This window comes from Chelonia mydas, chromosome 3 (genome assembly GCF_015237465.2).
Source record: "Chelonia mydas isolate rCheMyd1 chromosome 3, rCheMyd1.pri.v2, whole genome shotgun sequence".
In the NCBI taxonomy this organism is placed as follows: domain Eukaryota; kingdom Metazoa; phylum Chordata; order Testudines; family Cheloniidae; genus Chelonia; species Chelonia mydas.
The window spans coordinates 171948741-171968274 of record NC_057851.1 but is presented as its reverse complement, the minus strand read 5'-3'; the positions used below and the strand labels follow the sequence as shown (position 1 = coordinate 171968274).

Below are 19534 nucleotides of genomic sequence, written 5' to 3'. Positions count from 1 at the left end.
GTGGTTGTTTAACCCCTGCTGGCTCAGCACCACACACCTGCTGAACTTTAAGCACATGTGTAGTCTTACTGATAGTCAATTGGAGTATGCACAAGCTTAAAGTTAAGCATGGTCTTCGTTAATAGACGCTTAAATTGGTTGCTCCCTTCTATACTTCAGCAAGGCTAAAGAAAGTTTGGAGGGATTAAGTTGTCTGAGGCAGCCTTAGTTTTTGCTGTGTACTCTGAAAGTCTGATTCACTATTGCTCTGCACTTTGCATAGACATGCACACAAGTGCAAAAGTGGGAGAAAAATGCTACTAGTCTGATCTGGTAGAGTTTTACACTCATTTTGGACAGGACAAGAAGCAAGGCATTGCAAAATCAGACTGCATGGTTCCACTATTGCCAGCCTCAAAGGTTCAAAAATCATGGACCAGAACCCCCCAAATCATGAGATTAGCACAAAAATCATGAGATAAATAGAGTTTTGGTCTCTCTTTCAATTTTTTTTTTAAACTCTCCCAGTGCCAGGGTTGCAATTTTGTTTGGATGTATTCCTGGAGGTTTCATCACATGACAATCTTTTATTGAAGATTAATCTTTAATTTCTGGATACTCCAGGACAATTCTGGAGGGTTGGCAACCCTACCCAATGCACATGTGGGACCATTACTGTTGCCCACTCCCAAACGTATTGGAAAGGTGATTTTTGGCCCCTGCTGCAGGACCTCTCACCCTCACATCTGCCTGTCCCCCTGCCTGGCAATTGATTAATTCTGTCATACCCCAGCCCTGCTCCTGCTGCAGCTCCCAGGGGTTCTTCCTTCCCCTTTCCCAGGCTTAGGGCATATGTCCTCCGTAGTCCCCTTCTCAGGTCTGATGTTTCAAGGAGGGAGAGGGGAGTGGGGAGGAGCAGAAAGGAGCTGTCTGGTTCACAGGAGAGGAGGGTGAATGAGGAAGTGGAGCTGCTGTGCTCTTTCTGCTCCCTTTTCCCCCTTCCCATCCTCTGAGAATGGTGTTGGGTCCTGATGGGAGGGGAAGAGAGCAGAGCCTGCTTCTGCAGCAGCCCTGATTGGCTGCTCTTCCCAGGAGGTGAGTGGGGAACGCAGCCACTCAGAGAGGGCCCCCCCACCCACAAGCAGGACTGAAATTTGCAAGGGGGCTGGAGGTTCTCACATCATTGTCCACCCCTGGCTGAGATTCTATGATGTGCAAAAGAATCACAAGAGCTGCCAACATACTGGGCTTCCTATGGCCTCTCAGGGAACAGCTGGGGGCTGATCGCCAATAATAAAACTAATGGTCCTGTATCTAGGGGATCAAAGAGCAGTCATTCAGTATAGTGACCAGGACCTGCATGTCCCTGGCCTAACTATGCCTTTTCAAGCTCCACATCCTGCCCCCCTGACTCCTGCCCGTCTTGTGGAACACGGGGGGAGTCTGCTCAGAGTCTATGGCTCCAACTATGTAACTTCTGTAGAGTTACTTTTGATTTACATTGATGTAAAACTGAGATCAGAAGCAAGTTCTTGATTTGTAGTATTGTTTGTAAAATGGGCCAGATCATTAGCTTGTATATAAATTACTCCTGCAGGAATTCTGCACCACTGTGCAATGCAGAATTTTGCAGAAATTAACGTGCGTGCAGAATTTCCTTTCCCCACAGAAATGGGCTGCAGTGCTGCCGGCTGCCATTAGGGGCCACTGGACCCGGCAGATCCCAGCTCGCACATGGAAGACAATGCTGGGAGGTAGGAGAGGGAGCTAGAGGGTTCCTGGCAGTTGCAGTTCCCAGCATGCCCTGAGGGAAGGAGACGGCAGTGTGCAGGAAACTCCATGCAAACCTGGGACCGAGCATCAGGCTGTTTCTCCCTCTGGATCCCTGAGCTCTGTGTTTGTGTGTGTGTGTGTGTGTGTGTGTGTGTGTGTGTGTGTGTGTGAGTGTGGGCTAAGGGGGCTATGACTGGGCTCTGGGTGGGTGGCAGTGTGGGTATCTGGGTAAGGGGGGTCTCCACAGCTGGTCTCAGGGGGGAGAGGGTGCAAGTATCTGGGCTGGGTGGGCCCCATGGCTGGGCTCGGGGGGGAGGAGGTTCTGGTGTAGTGGCTGGGCTCTGTTGGGGGAGAGGTTGTGGGGGTATGGCCCCCTGGCTTGGCTTGTGGGAGGGAAGAAGGGGGCAGAGAAATAGGAACAGGGTTGTCATAGGGGTTTTTTTAACTCTACTTCTGGGGAGATTTTTGTGTGTGTCTGTATTGTTACAGACATACTTGCTGACAGGTATTTTGAAATAAATCACCAAAATAATTGAAACTGGCCTGATTATGTAGTGTTATTTTTGACAAATAAAATTTGCAGAATTTTGCAGAATTTTAAAATATTGTGCGCAGAATTTTAATTTTTTTGGCACGGAATGCCCCCCGGAGTAATAAATATATGATTCAATGGAACTATGCTGAAAGATCTGGACCAGATTCAACCTATTCTGTTGATTGCTTATTCTGTATCCATTAACAGTACTATACAGGATTGCAGAAAGGTATTTGCATGATAAATGTTATTCAGTCTCCTGGGTATGCTGTATAGTTTGTATAACAGCATTAAGCAATCACCTACAATGTTGCCTGGCCATATTTCCTTATTACTATTTAATGATTTGATGGCATCCATTATTCTTTCCTCTTTTTAAAGCCTGTATTATATTTTCTTTTAGCTCCTCTGTTCGTTTTTGCAGGAGAGGATCCATTCAAAATACAGAGCTATACTTTTTATTTAGGATCATGGTTATTTTATAAGTGCAATGTACAATTTTTCATAGTAGTCTCCAAATTATCTCATTATTTCTTCTGTTCCTGTAGGACCGCGTAAGCTGTCAAGGTTTATTTCATTTTCATTGAGTTCTTCTAGCTCTCTCCCTGCTTCTCTTGGCCCTTATAAAATGTTTGTCTGTTGCAGTATCATGGCTGGTCCTCTTTTTGTTGTTGAAAAGATTGGTAAGCTTTTGCTTGATGTGTTCTACCTAACTCCCAGAACTCACTCAGACTTGTTTTTTGTTTAAATGTGAATTTAGGGTCTGATCCAAAGCTTTTCCCATTGGATCAAGCCCTTGGTTCTTATCAGGGGTTGGATTGACTGAGACACTCAATATCCACTCCGTAGGTATTGCACAATTTCCTTATTCTGCCCCACTGACATACCTCTGATAGAGCAGAGTAAGAAATTTAGGATGAGATCCTTATCCCCCCTCCAGTTGGTTTACATAATGTAGAGGGGCAGTAGCACTGAAAAGGGGCCTAAAAGCCCTGTGTCTGACTAGGGGAGGATTCCCTCCATGTGGGTGCTGTGAAAAACTGGCATAAGGCTGCCTCCCAAGGACCCCCTCAGAAGTTCAAGTATTAGGTGTTCCAGGGTGGGGCCAGAGATAGAAGGGGTATGTCAGAGGCAGGGTCACAGCACTCAGCCCTGTGGAGATTTCAGGCAATGCTGAAGCATGTAGGGCAGCCTGGAGAGGCTGCTGTAGTTTAAATACCACTAAGTTAAGGGGAGGCCTCTCCAGCCCCTGGAACAGCCCACACTCAGGAGGGTACAAAGATGGCTTAAATTCCCTTAGTTTCACTGACCCTGGGCTCCAGAGGCACAACACCTCACCCTTAATTTCTGCCCCCCCAACCCCCCCCCCTTAACTCCTAGGCCTCTGTGCTGAAGCCTCCAGCAGGCCTGCCATTTTGATGTTGACCACACTAGGAACTGGACTGATCCTTTCTCAGAGGTTAACAAACAGCCACCAGAAGATAGTGACTCTTGCTCACTACCAAGGTAGACCAAATTTAGACCAGTGATCTAGAAATGAAAGGCTCTGTTTTACCGTTCCTCTGAGCATTTCATTGCACAGTCTGGCACACAAGCTATTTATTATTCTACATCTCTGTACAACTTTGTAGAACCTCCCAGACAGGTTTTCACCTGGTGAAATTGTAGTCATTGTCACACTGAGACAATGAAACAAATAATGATTTCGAATGTTTTGAATTCCCCAGAAAGCTTGAGCATGGATGCCAGCTCTTGGTTAGTCTCTAAGGTGCCACAAGTCCTCCTTTTCTTTTTGCGAATACAGACGAACACGGCTGCTACTCTGAAAACAGCTCTTAGAGAATGTCCGCTTTTGAAGATCTACAGCATAACTTTCTGGGGAAAGATCTGAATGTTTAATTGACAACTTATGTTTTCTAAATGTCCTTGAGTCCTTCAGAAGCCATGGGGGGGTGGGGGCGGGGTGGGGAGAATCAATTCTCTAGCGTGATTTGTGTGGAGGTGAAAAAAGAGGGTGTAATCTCTTTTCTTTAGAAGTTCTGTAAATCTCTCCAGCTGGTAGATGCCACACTTTAGCATTTTAAAGTTGCTATGATATGTGGGCTCTCTGTAAAGCTAAGTTTCTCTCTTACTAGTTTGAACTCTGACTATAACAGGGTTCAAAAAAGAACTAGATAAGTTCATGGAGGATTGATCCATCAATGGCTATTAGGCAGGATGGGCAGGGATGGTGTCCCTAGCCTCTGTTTGCCAGAAGCTGGGAATGGGCGACAAGGAATGGGATCACTTGATAATTATCTTATCACTTGATAATTGCCTGTTCTGTTCCTTCCCTCTGGGGCACCTGGCACTGGCCACTGTCAGAAGAGAGGGTACTGGGCTAGATGGACCTTTGCTCTGACCCAGTATCGCCGTTCTTATGTTCTTAGTTCCCTCCCTGTGATGGGATTTAAAGACCCCTCAGTAAGATTAAAGGAGTAATGGAGCAGTTCTGGGCCCAGAAGGCCCTGACCTTCAGCAACTGCACAGCATGCTCCAAATGGAGGATCTGCTTCAAAGGAGAGTCTGACAGTCAAGCTGGGGAGAGCGAAGGAGAGACTGGCTGCAGGCAGGCAGCCAGGCTGTAGCTTCTGGGACAGAGTGATCATGGGGAAGAGTCTGGACTATGCGTAAGACCAAACAAAGAGGCCAAGGGCCTGATGCCCTTTTTTCTCGCCTCTCTCCCCTGACAAGGGGAAGCAAGTGGGCACTGAAAAGTGGACTGGGAAGACCCAACAAACTGTTTGAGCTAGTGAGATTGTGGAAGCAACCCTCTGCTAAGAGGGAAGCTGAGTGCCATGACCACATCCTAAACTGGAGAGAGAACAGGAGGAGGTAGGAAGAGCCCCAGGGAAGGCTCATCTGTTGTACCAGCTAGAGGGGACCACGGCTATGTTGGTGGGAGAGCTTCTCCCGCTGATATAGGTACAGCCCCTTGTGGAAGTGGAGTTACTAAACCAATGGGAGAGCTCTCTCCCAATGGCTTAGAGCATCTTCACTCAACACACTGCAGCGGCATGCTGCCCCGATGTAAATTTGTAGTGTAGACTTGCCCTGAGGCTCTCCTCATCCCTTCTTCCTGGTATTCTGGGCTGGACCCAGTGGAAAGGGAGGCCCCAGGTTCTCCTACCCTTTCTTCCCTCCTCTGCCTGACCTGGGGAGCACTGGGGAAGGTGGACTGTAACATGGCCAGTTGGTAACTTGTAGGTTGCCTGGCAAGGCCATCCCAAGACTGTTGAGCCACAGTCTGCCTACTAGACATGCAAGCCCCAAGTGATCTCTGCTACCCTGAATAAATAGTATTAAGCAAGTCAATTGTATTTCGCAACCAAAGCCTTGGATTATCACTGAGTACATATATATTAGCTATGCCAAACTTCAGATCCTAAAACGGACCATTTATTGATAAAGCAGCCATCATGTTATGTTTGGATGTTAAATAACAATAAAAGTAAAGTCGCACGTGACAGCTCAGATAGACCCAGATACTCTGAAACAAAATACAAACCAAAACATCATGCAAGCAACCAAAGAAAAATACTGTCATCATAATAATGCTTAATTATTTCTGTGTAAGTTCTTTCCTAAGGAGAAAGGGTGGTCTAATGGTTTATGCACAGAACTGGGAGTCAAGTGACAAGGGACCTGACTCTGTATTGCCCTGCACCTTGTATAATTTGTAATAGGCTTGGGGAAAGCAGTATGCTAATGTTAGGTATATTTCCTATACCTCAGCTTACCTTTTGGCTGGGGTACAGACAAGAATGTAGAATTTTCAGGATGTATATAAAATACAGAGTTAAAACTCTGAAATAATGAAAGTGACAATCTCTAAAGGACAAAACGTTTACTAAATCTGTCTATCTAGATGTAGAACAGTTGACTTATAACCCATGAAACAATTGTGAACATTGGCAATAACAATTTTTAAGGCTAACATTTTCAGAGATTTTTCCTCAGGTTATAGCACTTGTTACTACCACAAGGTTCAACACTGTATTACTTTTTACTGCTCCCAAGCTATAGAAGGCCTCCAGTCATATGGAGTCCTGGGTAGTCCCTGTGTCTACATTATCAGATAGTTAACACTTTAGTTACTGAATTAACACCTTATGCTAGCATAGATAGATAGATAATCTCCTTCAATAAATAAATACCTGGATATTTCCCTAGGTGTAAATAATCAAATAAAGTGATGCCCAATGGATAAAGAGTCTGCTTTATAGTTAAAAAAAATGGAATGGAATGGTGGCTTTTAAAAACTTTCCAGTTCCTTTAGATAATTAAATATGCACTTGCCATCAGATCGCTTCCATATTTGCAATATCCCTGTCTTTCCTATAATAAGTATAATCTAAAATTGCTGACGATGACATTATCTTCTTATCTTATCTTAGAAAAAACTGACCAACCCCGTATAAATCACTTTTTTAATCTAAAAAATCTTCATATCTTTCTTTCCTCTGTGACAAAGTATCCCTTCATTTTAATTACAGGATAGGTAGTGGTGAAGTATCTAATTAAAATATTTAAACAATTCTCTTTAAAAAAAATCTATAGTATATAGCATTATTAAACATGTTTTACATGACATTTGCAAAGGGAAAGTTTGTGTCTAAAAAGCTCATGGCCCAGATTTTGATATCATGTGCTCACAATACAATAACTGCTTATTTGAACTCAGAAGCAGTATTTTATTTTTTCTTGGTTTTCATTCCATTCACGAAGCTTATACTAGTATAGTAGCTTGCTTAAGTCTACAGGATTCCATAATTCTTACTGCTGGTGGGGTTTAATAAAAGTTTCTATTAATTTTTCTATCAAAAATTGAAAAAAATCTGACGACTGGATACAATTTTTATCACATTCCAAAAGCAAATGAAACAAATGTAATTTATTCAAAATATTTCACATGCAAATCAACAAAAATATATTATCCGGTAGACAGACAGTTCAGTCTTCTAAAAAGTTGCAAGACCTGGGTTTAGAGCTACAAAACCAAGATGTTAGGCTATTCACTAACTCTTGATCTGTGGCTGTAGGGAATATCATGACACCACTGATGTCGGGGGTGTTTTGCAAGTGATTGCAATGGAACCACGATTTCACGTATACTCCTTTGTGTGATGATACTTTCAGGAAAGTCAGTCTGGTTCTGTATTTGAATGGAAGACTTTGGAGGAAGCGCTGATACATTTAAAAGATAATCAAGGTTCAAATTCCTTGACTATTGGACACATTGAAATCTGTCATCTGTTAGCAGGAGTTGGTGTAATCATAGTGAGACCTTAACTTGGGTGGGGCTACAATGATTGACAGCAGTTGGGGAACGGGTGCCTTGGATGTAGAGAACTAAACTTTCCAGAGGTTCATGCTGGCTTGAATGAACAGAAGCAAAAATGTGGTGTGTTCATTTAACATTGTCACCAAGTGATTTGAGCTTATGAATTCCAATTTTGCAGAGCAACTAATACAGCTCCTCCAAACACAATAGCCCTTCTCTGTTAATAACCTACACTTCATTTCCTAGAGACATTTTTGCTCCCTCTTGAATCCTGTTCACCTTGTCCAGCATTCTGGAATCTTCCTCACCTCCTGAGAAATAATTCACTTTACTTCCGGCTGGTCCAAATTGAGTTATACACAGCATGATTTCACTACCTGGTTAAACATATTCAAACCTAATTGTCAAAGTGAAAGGGGATGTGGTCGGATAAGATATACTAGGAGTATATGCAGGAAGAGCTATGTTGTGATTATAATTACATTATCTGTGCCTCTGCAGGTTTTGGAATGACCACTCCCGCAACAGTGGCTGGAAAAGTGTTCCTCATAATTTATGGTCTATGCGGGTGTGCTGGGACTATCCTTTTCTTCAACCTGTTCCTGGAGCGTATTATCTCTCTCCTGGCTTTTATCATGAAGGCGTGTCATGAGCGGCAACTGCGAAGAAGTGGTCTTCTACCCGCTAACTTTCGAAGGGGATCAGCTGTCTCTGAAGTGGACAGCCTTGCTGGATGGAAACCATCAGTTTATCATGTGATGCTGATTCTGGGAATTTTTGCCATTACACTGGCTTGCTGTGCGTCAGCAATGTACACAGCAGTGGAAGGATGGAACTACATTGACTCCTTATACTATTGTTTTGTCACCTTCAGCACCATTGGCTTTGGAGATTTGGTAAGCGGTCAAAATGCCGTGTACCAAAATCAGGGATTATATAGATTTGGAAACTTCATGTTTATATTAATGGGTGTATCGTGCATATACTCCCTTTTTAATGTCATATCAATTGTAATCAAGCAAGTTTTAAACTGGCTGTTGAAAAAGTTTGGATGCAGGTGTTGCTCAAAGTGCCATAAATCAAGTGCCCGCCTTGGTCGTCGCAATGCCATCACCCCAGGAAGCCGCTTCCATAGGCATGACATCTCTGTGGAAACTGATGGACAATATGACAGTGACACAGAGGGGAGGAGGCTTTCTGGTGAAATGATTTCAATGAAGGAGCTCACAGAATCAAACAAAGTCTCCCTGGCCATTTTGCAAAAGCAGCTGTCCGAGATGGCCAATGGGTACCCTAGAAACGTCAGTATGAACAGCAGACAAAATGGCTTCTCTGCAGGCATCGGTGCACTAGCTATCATGAACAATAGGTTGGTAGAAACAAGTGATTCTAGGTAGAGTTTTTGAAAGTCTCTTCTATACGATAATGACATTTTCCTATTCTTTATTTAATAAAAGATTAAGTTATTAATCTGATGTTATCATGGGCTTATGGAAACTCCAAAGTGAAGAGATAAACAGGGAAAGAGGGGGTGTCATGGGGCAGAGGAGATACGTGGGACAGTCATGTGTCTTCCCCTTTAGATTGTGCCCCCCAGTATGGGGATGCACGAATCTATGATTTAGAAGAATGGTATATGTGGCTATGTGTGAAGACAGTACCCTAATCAAGATGCTTTTCTTCATTGTAGCGAATGGCCTGAACCAAAATCCTGAATCTAAATGCCACTGAACTCTGGGGTAGTTCAGATCTGGATTCAAAGTTCACAGCTAGACACTGCCTCTGTGATGAGGTAAACCAAAACTCCAGAGTTGAATATCCCCAACACCCAAACTTTGGTGAAGTTTGGATCTGGACCTGAACTTTGCACCTTATGCTCCTCACTGATCCATTAGAAGCCAGTTTTGTGCATAACACACTTAGCACAACAAATATACTAACTTTAGGCATCTATCATGCTCCCATTGAAGTAAATGGGGTGGGAGGGGAAATTCCATTGATTTCAATGGTGCAGGGAAAAGCCCAGTGAATTCCCATGGCCATGAATTATTTTTCCCACACACACCAAATTTTCATGTAAGATGGTCTGTAACATTAGCTACTATCTGACTTCAAGAAGTTACATGGTTATCAGTTAAAATTACTCTGGTTATACATGTGAAACTATTTCTAGCTACTGAGTGGCTGAAGTCAGCCAAAGGGCAACTGCATCACTGTTGACCTCATTTGGTGTAAGAGGAACCAATATTCACCTCTGATGTCAAGTATTTCCCTCTCTATCACCCAGGAAATACATAATCACAACGTGGTTTATTTAATTGTTGATAGTATAATTTTCTGCTTTCACATGGAAATAAATTGTCAATTTAGGCTTTTTCCATATCTATATAAATTCATGGTACACCTACATCTTGAATACTGCGTGCAGATCTGGTTGCCCCATCTCAAAAAAGATACATTGGAATTGGGAAAGGTACAGAAAAGGGCAATAAAAATCATTAGGTGTATGGGACAGCTTCCATATGAGGAGAGATTAATAAGACTGGGACTTTTCAGCTTGGAAAAGAGATGACTAAGGGGGGGATATGATAAAGGTCTATAAAATCATGACTGGTGTGGAGAAAGTAAATAAGGAAGTGTTATTTACTCCTTCTTATAACACAAGAACCAGGGGTCACCAAATGAAATTAACAGACAGCAGGTTTGAAACCAACAAAAGGAAGTATTTCTTCACAGAACGCAATGTCAATGTGTGGAACTCTTTGCCAGAGGATGTTGTAAAGGCCAAGAATATAACAGCGTTCAAAAATAGAACTAGATAAATGCATGGAGGATAGGTCCATCAATGGCTATTAGCCAGGATGGGCAGGGATGATGTCCCTAGCCTCTGTTTGTACCATGAGCAGTTTCCTCTTTCCTACCACTGTACCCAAAAGAGTGCTGAATCTTATGATCTGCTGCACGCTATGTTTACAAGGATAAGAAAATAAAAACGCAAGTAAATCTCAGCATTAACATCACTACTGCGTGTAGTTTGGCTTACTCCAAACGAGTTTCTACATAGCTAAACTATATGTAAAGGAACACTACAAACCAGCCGTTACATAACCAAATTATAGGTAAAAGGAAACTCAGCATAGCCAAATTCCATATAAATCTAGTGACGGGGGAAATGAGGAAAAGCTATGGGTCTGATGCTTAGTCAAGTTAGCCAAACCTTTGGAGGACCCCAACAGCCCACACGTCCTTACACAATCATCTATCAACCTTGCCTAGTGTTATCTCCTTAGGAGAAAAGCCTGGTTGTTTGTTACCCCCACTTCCCCTGGCTTCTTTGGTGAATGGACTGCCCTCCCAGATGGTGTCTTCAGAAGCTAGGGGACAGGGCCACTGCCCCTTAAACTCCTGTTTTCACAGGAGGGAGTGCAATAAATGATTCTCCTTCCCACTTTACATGGACTAGCACACAGAGCCAAATATTTTTTGACTTAGTCAGAGACAGCACACAAAATACAACCATTCTCATTCCCAAAAACTGATGGTCACTGTGTGAAGGGTTGATGCTAGTGTGTCATGTAAGAAGCAGCACAACACTCTAGGGATGTTCCTCTGGCAGCTGAGTGATGTGAGTGGAGGCGGAGTGTTGCATTTCTGCTGCCTGAATCGCTTACACACAAGAAAGAACTTGCAGAATGGATAAGGGTGGTATGGCACCCTTATTTCTGTGCTGCTGCTGGCGGCCGTGCTGCCTTCAGAGCTTGGTGGCTGGAGAGCGGTGCCTGCTGGCCAGGAGCAGGTGCCAGGGCTATGAACTGCCAAGCCTAGAGCCCAGCACAAATTAAGTGTCTAGAACACTCTGACATTAGCATCAACAATGGAATCCTACAGACAATTATATACAAAAAACCCACAGATCCCCACACCTACCTTCATAGATCTAGCAACCACCCCAAGCACACCAAGAAATTTGCTGCCTACAGCCAGGCACTCAGATACCACAGAATATACTCCAGGGAGAAAGTCTGGATATAAACCTTAACACACCTAAAACCACCTTCACCAAAGAAGGACACTCCACCAGAGAAGTAGATCACATCATGAAATGTGCCACCCAAATACCCTGAGAGAACCTGCTTCAATATAGAAATAACCACACACCACTCTTTGACCACACACCACTAGTTGCCATCTACCACCCCAACACTGGAACCCACACAGTCCATCATTAAACAGTTATAACCCATACTCAGTGGGGATCACATCCTGAAACAAATCTTTCCTGAACCCCCTTTTCTGACCTTTAAACAACAACGCAACCTCTTCAAGCTCACCATGTAAGAAGTTCCTCCCAGACCAGGACACATCAACTCAAAGTGGCCCCAGACCCTGCCAGAACAACAGATGCAAAACCTGTAGACATATCTCCATTACTGCAATGATCAACACCCCCAATAACACACCTTTCAAGATCCATAGGTTCTACACATGCCTATCACAACACGTACCGTACTTCAACCAGCACACTAAATGCCACCATAGCAACTATATGGGTAAAACCAGACAATCACTACGCTTTTGAATGTACTCACACAGGAAAATGACAATAGACAAAAACACAGTATCACTTGTGAGTGAACACTTTTCACAAAGCGATCACTCTATATCTGACCTCATTCTCAAAGGAAACCTGCACAACACCTTCAAAAGATGAGCCCAGGCGCTTACATTCATAACTTTGTGCATAAAAATCATGGACTGAGTAGAGACACTAGATTTATGGCTTATTACAAAAGTTTGTAACCCACTAACCCCCCTCAGCTTTTTTATCCCCCTTTCCAGTGGTGAGCTGGAGCCGGTTTGCGTGAACTGGTTGTTAAATTTTGAAGCCGGTTTAGAACCGGTTGTTAAAGGGGTGAGCAAACTCCGTCCTGTCCGTCCCGCCTGAGATCTCGTCTGGGGAAGCTCCCCTGAGAATCTTTACTCACCCAGCGGCACTCCGGGCCTTCGGCGGCACTTCGGCGGCAGGTCCTTCAGTGCCACCAAAGACTTGGAGCGACTGAAGGAACCAGTTCTTCAGCTTCTGCCAGCTCATCACTGCCCCTTTCTTTCCCCACATGACTGAAGCGGGGTTAACAGGCCACTTCATCTTGAATAGTCCCTTGAAATATGTATTAACTACTTATGCTAAAACAGTCTGTTCCACTTTGTATTTAGCTGTGACACTCTAAGTACATTTCTCACTCCTGAAGAAGAGCTGTGTATGGTTGGAAAGTTGGTCCAATAAAAGATATTCTTACCCACCTTGTCTCTCTATAACAAAGTTACAATTTTTAAAAATAATTTAATTCTGGGTTGATGGAAAGTTGGTCTCTAGAATGTACAATGCGATGTAAATGCTTTAAACAACACAATATTTTTGATGCAAACTCAGGATTTTTTCCACTGTAAAATCTTTGAATGAAGAGGATTGAAAGCCATATACTAAGATACTGAAATGGGGATCACATTTCTATGTTACATACAGTTTGCAAGCAAAATCAGTGGATATTTTGAGTTACCCACCTCTATGGACTCAGGAATACTTTTACTGATATAGGAAGTAGTAACAGATAATCAACAACTGCATTATTCAGTTAACATTGTATGTATTTTATTGACATGATGTACTACCAATAATGATTTCTATACATCTGAAAGGATATCAAACTCCCAGAAAAAAATTTGGATGGCTGCGATAAAGATATTTCAAAGACTTTTTTAAAAAATAGCAAAAAATGTTGCCTGGAATATGTGTGAAGTCCACCTCCGCCCTCAGTCACAACGGGAAAAACCATAGATGAACTAGTATAATCCCTCAGTGATTGTGAACAAGATTTTTAAGATGGATATTATATAATTGCTATAAGGATAACCCTGAGTAAGTGTAGAAAGCACACAACAAAAAGAAATTAATAACCCCAGTGAGCATTAGTAAAAACTAACTACTGTCATTGTTAGTTGTAAGAGATCAATACTGTGTATGAAATGAGTTCCTAAGAAACAGCTGCCATAGGAAATTATTCTCATTAGAGGCTTTAGTAGACTATCAATTAGATCTGGTATTTTTGAGCTGGGAAATAGGTCAGGCATTTCAGAAAAGGTGGATAATCTCTGCCATGATGTAATTTTATGGGATCATCCGATGAGCCACTTGAAATGGTGTTCTTACTTCTAAATACAGTACAACTGTAATTGAAATGAACAACATGAAACTGGTGTTCAGGAAACTCCCTGGGACTAATGCATCGATGAATTCCGAAAAGGGTACATTTGGTAGGGATGAGTCAGGAGTGGACAGTCTCTTTTTGAACCATGGTAGGAATAAAAACTTAGATGTGCCACATCTTTGACTCCAAGGAAGATTTTAATGGGCTAAAATAAAGGACCTCATGGTACCTGAAAGAACATGTCATTAAGGCAGCTGCAGGCCAAATCCGCTGCCGGTGAAAATTGGCACCACTGCATTCACTTTAATGGAGCAGGGCCAATTTACAGCCAAGTATTTAGCCCAGTATGAGAAGTCAATGGGAGTAGTAGGTGCACAGCACCTTTGCAAATCAGCCCAGTTCTTTAGGTACCCAAGTTTAAAATGCTGGCCTTAATATATTGTGTTGCATAATTAATTTGCTGCATGTGAATGATTTTGACTTGCAAGATGTATATTTATATCACTGGATGTACTTTTATATTTTAATTAATTAACTTTTTGAAAAATAAAAATACAGGATGGAGAAGCCTGAAAAGTTTCTTTTCAACTTCCATTTACCTCACCCCTTTCACAGTCACTGTTAATTAGTGATGGATCCAGATCCTTTTATCTTAATTCCTCAAAAATATTGGTGAATCAGACAAAATGGAACGTCAGTTCAAATCATCCCTACTTTTTGTTTGCATGTTACAGAGATGGGACTAAGTCAGCACTTTTAGCCAATCCCCCTGCCCCACTTCAGAGATCTGGATAAAATTAATTGGTCCTTTAGTTCAACCCGTAGAGGTCTGGGCTAAAGATCCTGCAGTTAAACACCGTTGATGACTTATGTGGGGAGTTGCTACAGATGTACATGATAGACCATGTTAGAGAGGAAGGATGGTCTTGTGGTGGATGAACTAGATGGAGACTCAGACTGCGGTTCAATTGCCAGCTCTGCCCAAGGCTTCCAGTGTGACCTTGGAAAAATCACTTAGAACACTATCCACACAAGACTTAGGTCCTGGATGCACAAAAGGAGTTAGTGCCTAAAGTCCCAGTTTCAGGACCACTGCAATACTCAGAACTTCTTAATAATCCTGCAGGCACCTAAACTCACTTGAGGCCATATCTACACTACAAATTTTAGTCGATGCAAGTTACATCAGCATGAAGTTGCTGCAGTTAGCATGTTGCTCATGTGTGTGCATGTTTGGCCGCCTGGGCCAGCCCAGCGCAAAATCACCAGGAGTGCTTGTGTCAAGGTGCAGTGCAGTACACCGTGGCTAGGTATTCCAGTGTTCACTCCTCACCATCCAGTGCACTGTCTTTGGGGAAATGTTTGCAATATGTTGTAGGACAGAAACCAGTCATGCTGGAGTTATGGAGCAAGAGGTCAAGTTCCCATCGTACAACTTTCTTCATGTCATAATGCCATCTGTAGCCCATTATCATCTCCTTTAAAAAAAAAATCCCACAAGCTCACGTGCCACTTTTCACTGTCCACCATCTTTGACAGAAGCACGGAGCCATTATAGCTCTGTGGTAGCGTCATCAGTGTTACAGACGCAGGATGAACAATCCTCCAATATTTGCAGAGCTGCAACAAGAACCATAACAACAGAAGGCATAACAATTGTGTGGAGGGCAGCTTGCTGCAGGACATAACGAAAGCCAATTCAAGGTCATTGGCGGCAGCTGCAAACAGTGGAGCACCACTTCTGAGCCTGAGAAACAAGTATTGACTGGTGGGATCACATCATAATGCAGATTTGGGACGACAAGCAGCAGGGCCGGCTCTCGGTTTTTTGCCTCCCCAAGCAAAGAATTTGCTGCCCAAGCTCAGGGGCTCGCAGGCGGCACTGGAAACGGAGGGAGTGATGTCACCTTCTCCCAGCTCCTGCAGGGGCTTTCCCCCCTACCCCACCCGGCCGTGCAGAGAAGCCCCGATATAAGGGGTGGCACAAGGCAGCAAAGCAGCCAGTGTGCAGATGGGGCGGCTCAGCCATGGCTCCCCGGCAGGACTCGCCCTCTCCTCCCCAGGTAGCGGCTGGGCCCTGGCAGCTCAGCATCCGGGGGTTGGGGCTTCCCCTTCCCGCTATGGCCGGGGGCGCAGCGCCCTTGCCCTGTCTAAGTAGCGCAGCTCTGAGAGTGCAACTGCCCCGAAAAAAAAGGATGGCTGGAATGCTGCCCCTGGAAATGGGCTGCCCCCAAGCACGTGCTTGCTTTGCTGGTGCCTAGAGCCAGTCCCGACAAGCAGGGGCTGCTGAACTTTTGGATGCGAAAGACCACATTCCTGGATCTGTGTACCGAGCTCGCCCCAGCCCTCCTGTGCAGGGACACCAGAATGAGAGCATCACTGACAGCAGAGAAGCAAGTGGTCATCGCACTGTGGAAACTTGTAATGCCAGCTTGCTACCGGTCAGTGAGAAGTCATTTTGGAGTTGGAAAATCTGCTGTAGGGGCCATTGTTATGCAAGTGTGCTCAATCCTGCTATGCAGAACTATGACTTTCAGCAATGTGCAGGACATAATGGATGGATCTGCAACACTGGGGTTCGCAAACTGCAGTGTAGTGATAGATGGCATGCACACCCCTATTTTGGCAGCAGCTCATTTTGCCACAGAGTACATCAACAGAAAGGGCTGCTTGTCTATGGTTATGCAGGCATTGGTGGATCACCAGGGTTGCTGCACTGTTGTCAGTGTGGGCTGGTTGGGGAGGGAGCATGATGCTTGCACCTTTAAGAACACAGGACTGTTCAGAAAGTTGCAAGCATGGACATTTTTCTCCGAGTGGTGGATTACCATTAGAAATATTGAAATGCCAGTTGTGAGCCTGGGTGACCTAGCCTACCCCTTACTCACAAATCAGCACAATGGCCATCTTGACAGCACCAAACAAATATTCAACTACCATATCAGCAAGTGCAGAATGACAGCTGAATGTGCTTTTGGTAAACTGAAGGGACACTGGTGGTATTTACTATGAGCTTGAATTTCAGAGGGAAAAATATCCCAATAGTTATAGCTGTCTGCTGCGTCCTACATAATATCTCTGAGGCAAAGGGGGAAAAAAGCTGCCACCAGGCTGGAGGGCACAGATGGAGGGCTGGAGGGCACTGTCTTCTGAGTCTGAACAGCTAGACACAAGGGCCATTAGAAGAGCTCAGTGTGGAGCTATGAGGCCGTGGGAGGCCTTGAAAGAGCACTTTAACAGTCAGCCACAGTAATACATTGTCAAGTGGCAGGTCTAACTCAGCGCCAGACTAACTGTTGGCTTCTGCTGCGGCTCCTTCGCTTTCACACAGCACTGCGGCTGATCACTGTTGTATCCCCCGTGCAATCTTTTTGTAGATGTCCCCACATTTGTGTGACTGGTCTGTAGCTGTGCCTGAACAGCTTGTTCTCGCTCCCTGCCCCTCCCCCCAACAGGTCCAGCTCCAATACCTCTAGTCTACTCCAGGCACAAGTGTGTCTGTAGTGTGTAGCTGGCATGGTTAGTTGGGCAGTTATATGCAACAATTGAGAGCTGGTAGGCGTGCTCGCCAAGGTGGGCAATCAGGAAAAAGTATTAAGAAACATATGCAGGTTTTTTTAAAGGTGGGGGTGGCTTCCAGTCTCCATGACCCTGGGCAGTGGCGTTCACAATTATGACCAGAACTTTCATTGTCAGGCATTATGGGATAGCTGCTGAAGGACTGTCAACATAGGTCATGCTGGGTCTACAATCGCACTGTCCCAACCTCTGTAGGTAGACCATGGCTGAATGCCACTTGAGAAGATGGTGTTGCTGTGTTGCCATAATGGGGCACTTATACTGGCCAGAGAAGAATCTGAACATAAACGCATGCACAACTAGTTGACACAAGGGAACTTATGTTGACCTAACTTTGTAGTGTAGACCAAGTTTAGCAATAAAAAGTCTAGCAATAAGTCTAGCAATAAAAAGTTCCCTAGGCCTTTATGTTTCTGCCTCTGAGCACACCCACTGCGACTTCCCTCTAAGGCATCCAGAGGCCTATCACTCACCTAAGTTCCAGAGCTGTTCACCAACCAGGAGAAGATAAGCGTTTGGCCACTTAACTCACTTGCAGACCTAATCCAATAGGTTCCCTCTGAGCGTACTTACTGGACCAGGCCCCTCAGGTAAGTTCACACAAAAAAGTTGAGATGCTCCCTCATAACTTTTAGCCTAGTGGTTAGGGTACTCACCCAGGAAATGGGAGATCCCCAAGTTCAAGTCCCCCTCTCTGTCTGAAGAGGAGAAGAGATTTGAATGGGGATCTGCCATTTCTTAGGTGAGTGGCCTACCCATTGGGCTATGGGATATTCTGAAATGGGGCTCTCTCTCTCCTGTTGGAGCTGTCGTACTCTGGATAAATACGTGAAGAAAATCATTTTTGAGTGAGAGAGAATGCAAGAGCACAAGCCTGGTGATTAGAGCACTTATCCAGGATGTGAAAGATATAGGATCCAATCCTCTGTTCCATTGACTAATTATTTATCCACAGTGAAACAGTTTCAATGGGAGAGACTAAGAAAGCTCCCCCCGACCCCTCCACACAGTCCTATCAGAATATCCCATATCCCAGGGTCTAGGGCACGCATATAAAAGATGGCAAATCCCTTCTCCCCCTAAAATGAGAGGGGAGGAATTGAACCAAGAGTCTCCCACAACCCTAATCACTGGGCTAAAAGTTCTGAGGGTGGTGGTCATCCTTCACCCCCCACCAGCTTTTGCTAAAATGACATGGGGCCTAACACCAGGAGACTGTTCATAGGTGAGAATCTCTAGGAGAGATAGTTGCCTAAATCCAGGTTGCAGGGACGTGCCTATCTCTCTGGGAGAAGTGGGGCTTAGTACAACATTTAGGCAGCACTGAGATTCTCAAAACTTTCCTGGTTCGCAAAATAGTGCAGTTTCTGCAGCAACCTTTTTAGTGAAATCTACCAAAAATTATGGAACCAAACTGCATGAAGAGATATTCAATGAGACTGCAACTCAGTTAAGATTACAGGAACCCTTTTCCTTGTTCCCAACTATTATAACTTGACTAGCTGATCTGGAATCTTCTGGCTAGTTTACAAGGAGTACATATGCCCATACATTTTTTAGCTACCTAAACTTATTAGAAGGCATCAGTGTACTGTGTTGTAAATACAGTCTGATCTTGGACTTGCTATTAACATATGCAGGTTCTGTGAGGAAAACAAAATTCTTCTAGCTTTGTAGCATAGTTAGATCTGAGAACTGGTCCACAGATCATAAAGCCTCATTCTCTCTCTTATGTAGATTAGTCCTGCATAAGGGAGTGGAAAATGGAAAATCTCAGTTCATGTAGCACACTGCTAACAGGGAATGAGGTGAAAGAAGTACAGATGAAATGCTTAGAAACTGATCAAGCTATTTCTCCTACAGATTGGAAAGGAGAAAATAGTATATTTTTACTTTTAAATATATGGGAGTTGCTTAGCTACTATGCTAATGAGAGCAATAGAGGAACATATGTTTTCCTCCATTTAGGCTTTTGAAAGCCTGTGCATAACTCAGAAGTTTATGGTCCCAGCCCTACCTCCTCCTCTCACCTCCCTCCCCCAAGACCCCATCCCCTGGCTGGGGCTGCAGCTGCTCCTTAGCTCTCCACCACCCTGTGACTGCTCGCAGGTGATAACAGCTGCCAGCGTGGGAAGACCT

General features: G+C 44.0%; 1 protein-coding gene across 1 annotated transcript in view; it reads left to right on the top strand.

Moving 5' to 3' along the window:
* The window catches only part of KCNK12 (potassium two pore domain channel subfamily K member 12), a 68143-nt gene extending 53755 nt beyond the window's left edge, over positions 1 to 14388 (top strand). Inside the window, exon 2 of the mRNA XM_007072400.3 lies at positions 8112 to 14388. Coding sequence (XP_007072462.1) covers positions 8112 to 9007 — 896 coding nt within the window. The 3' untranslated portion in view covers positions 9008 to 14388. The remainder of the gene's footprint in view (positions 1 to 8111) is intronic.
* The last annotated feature ends 5146 nt before the right edge of the window (positions 14389 to 19534 follow it).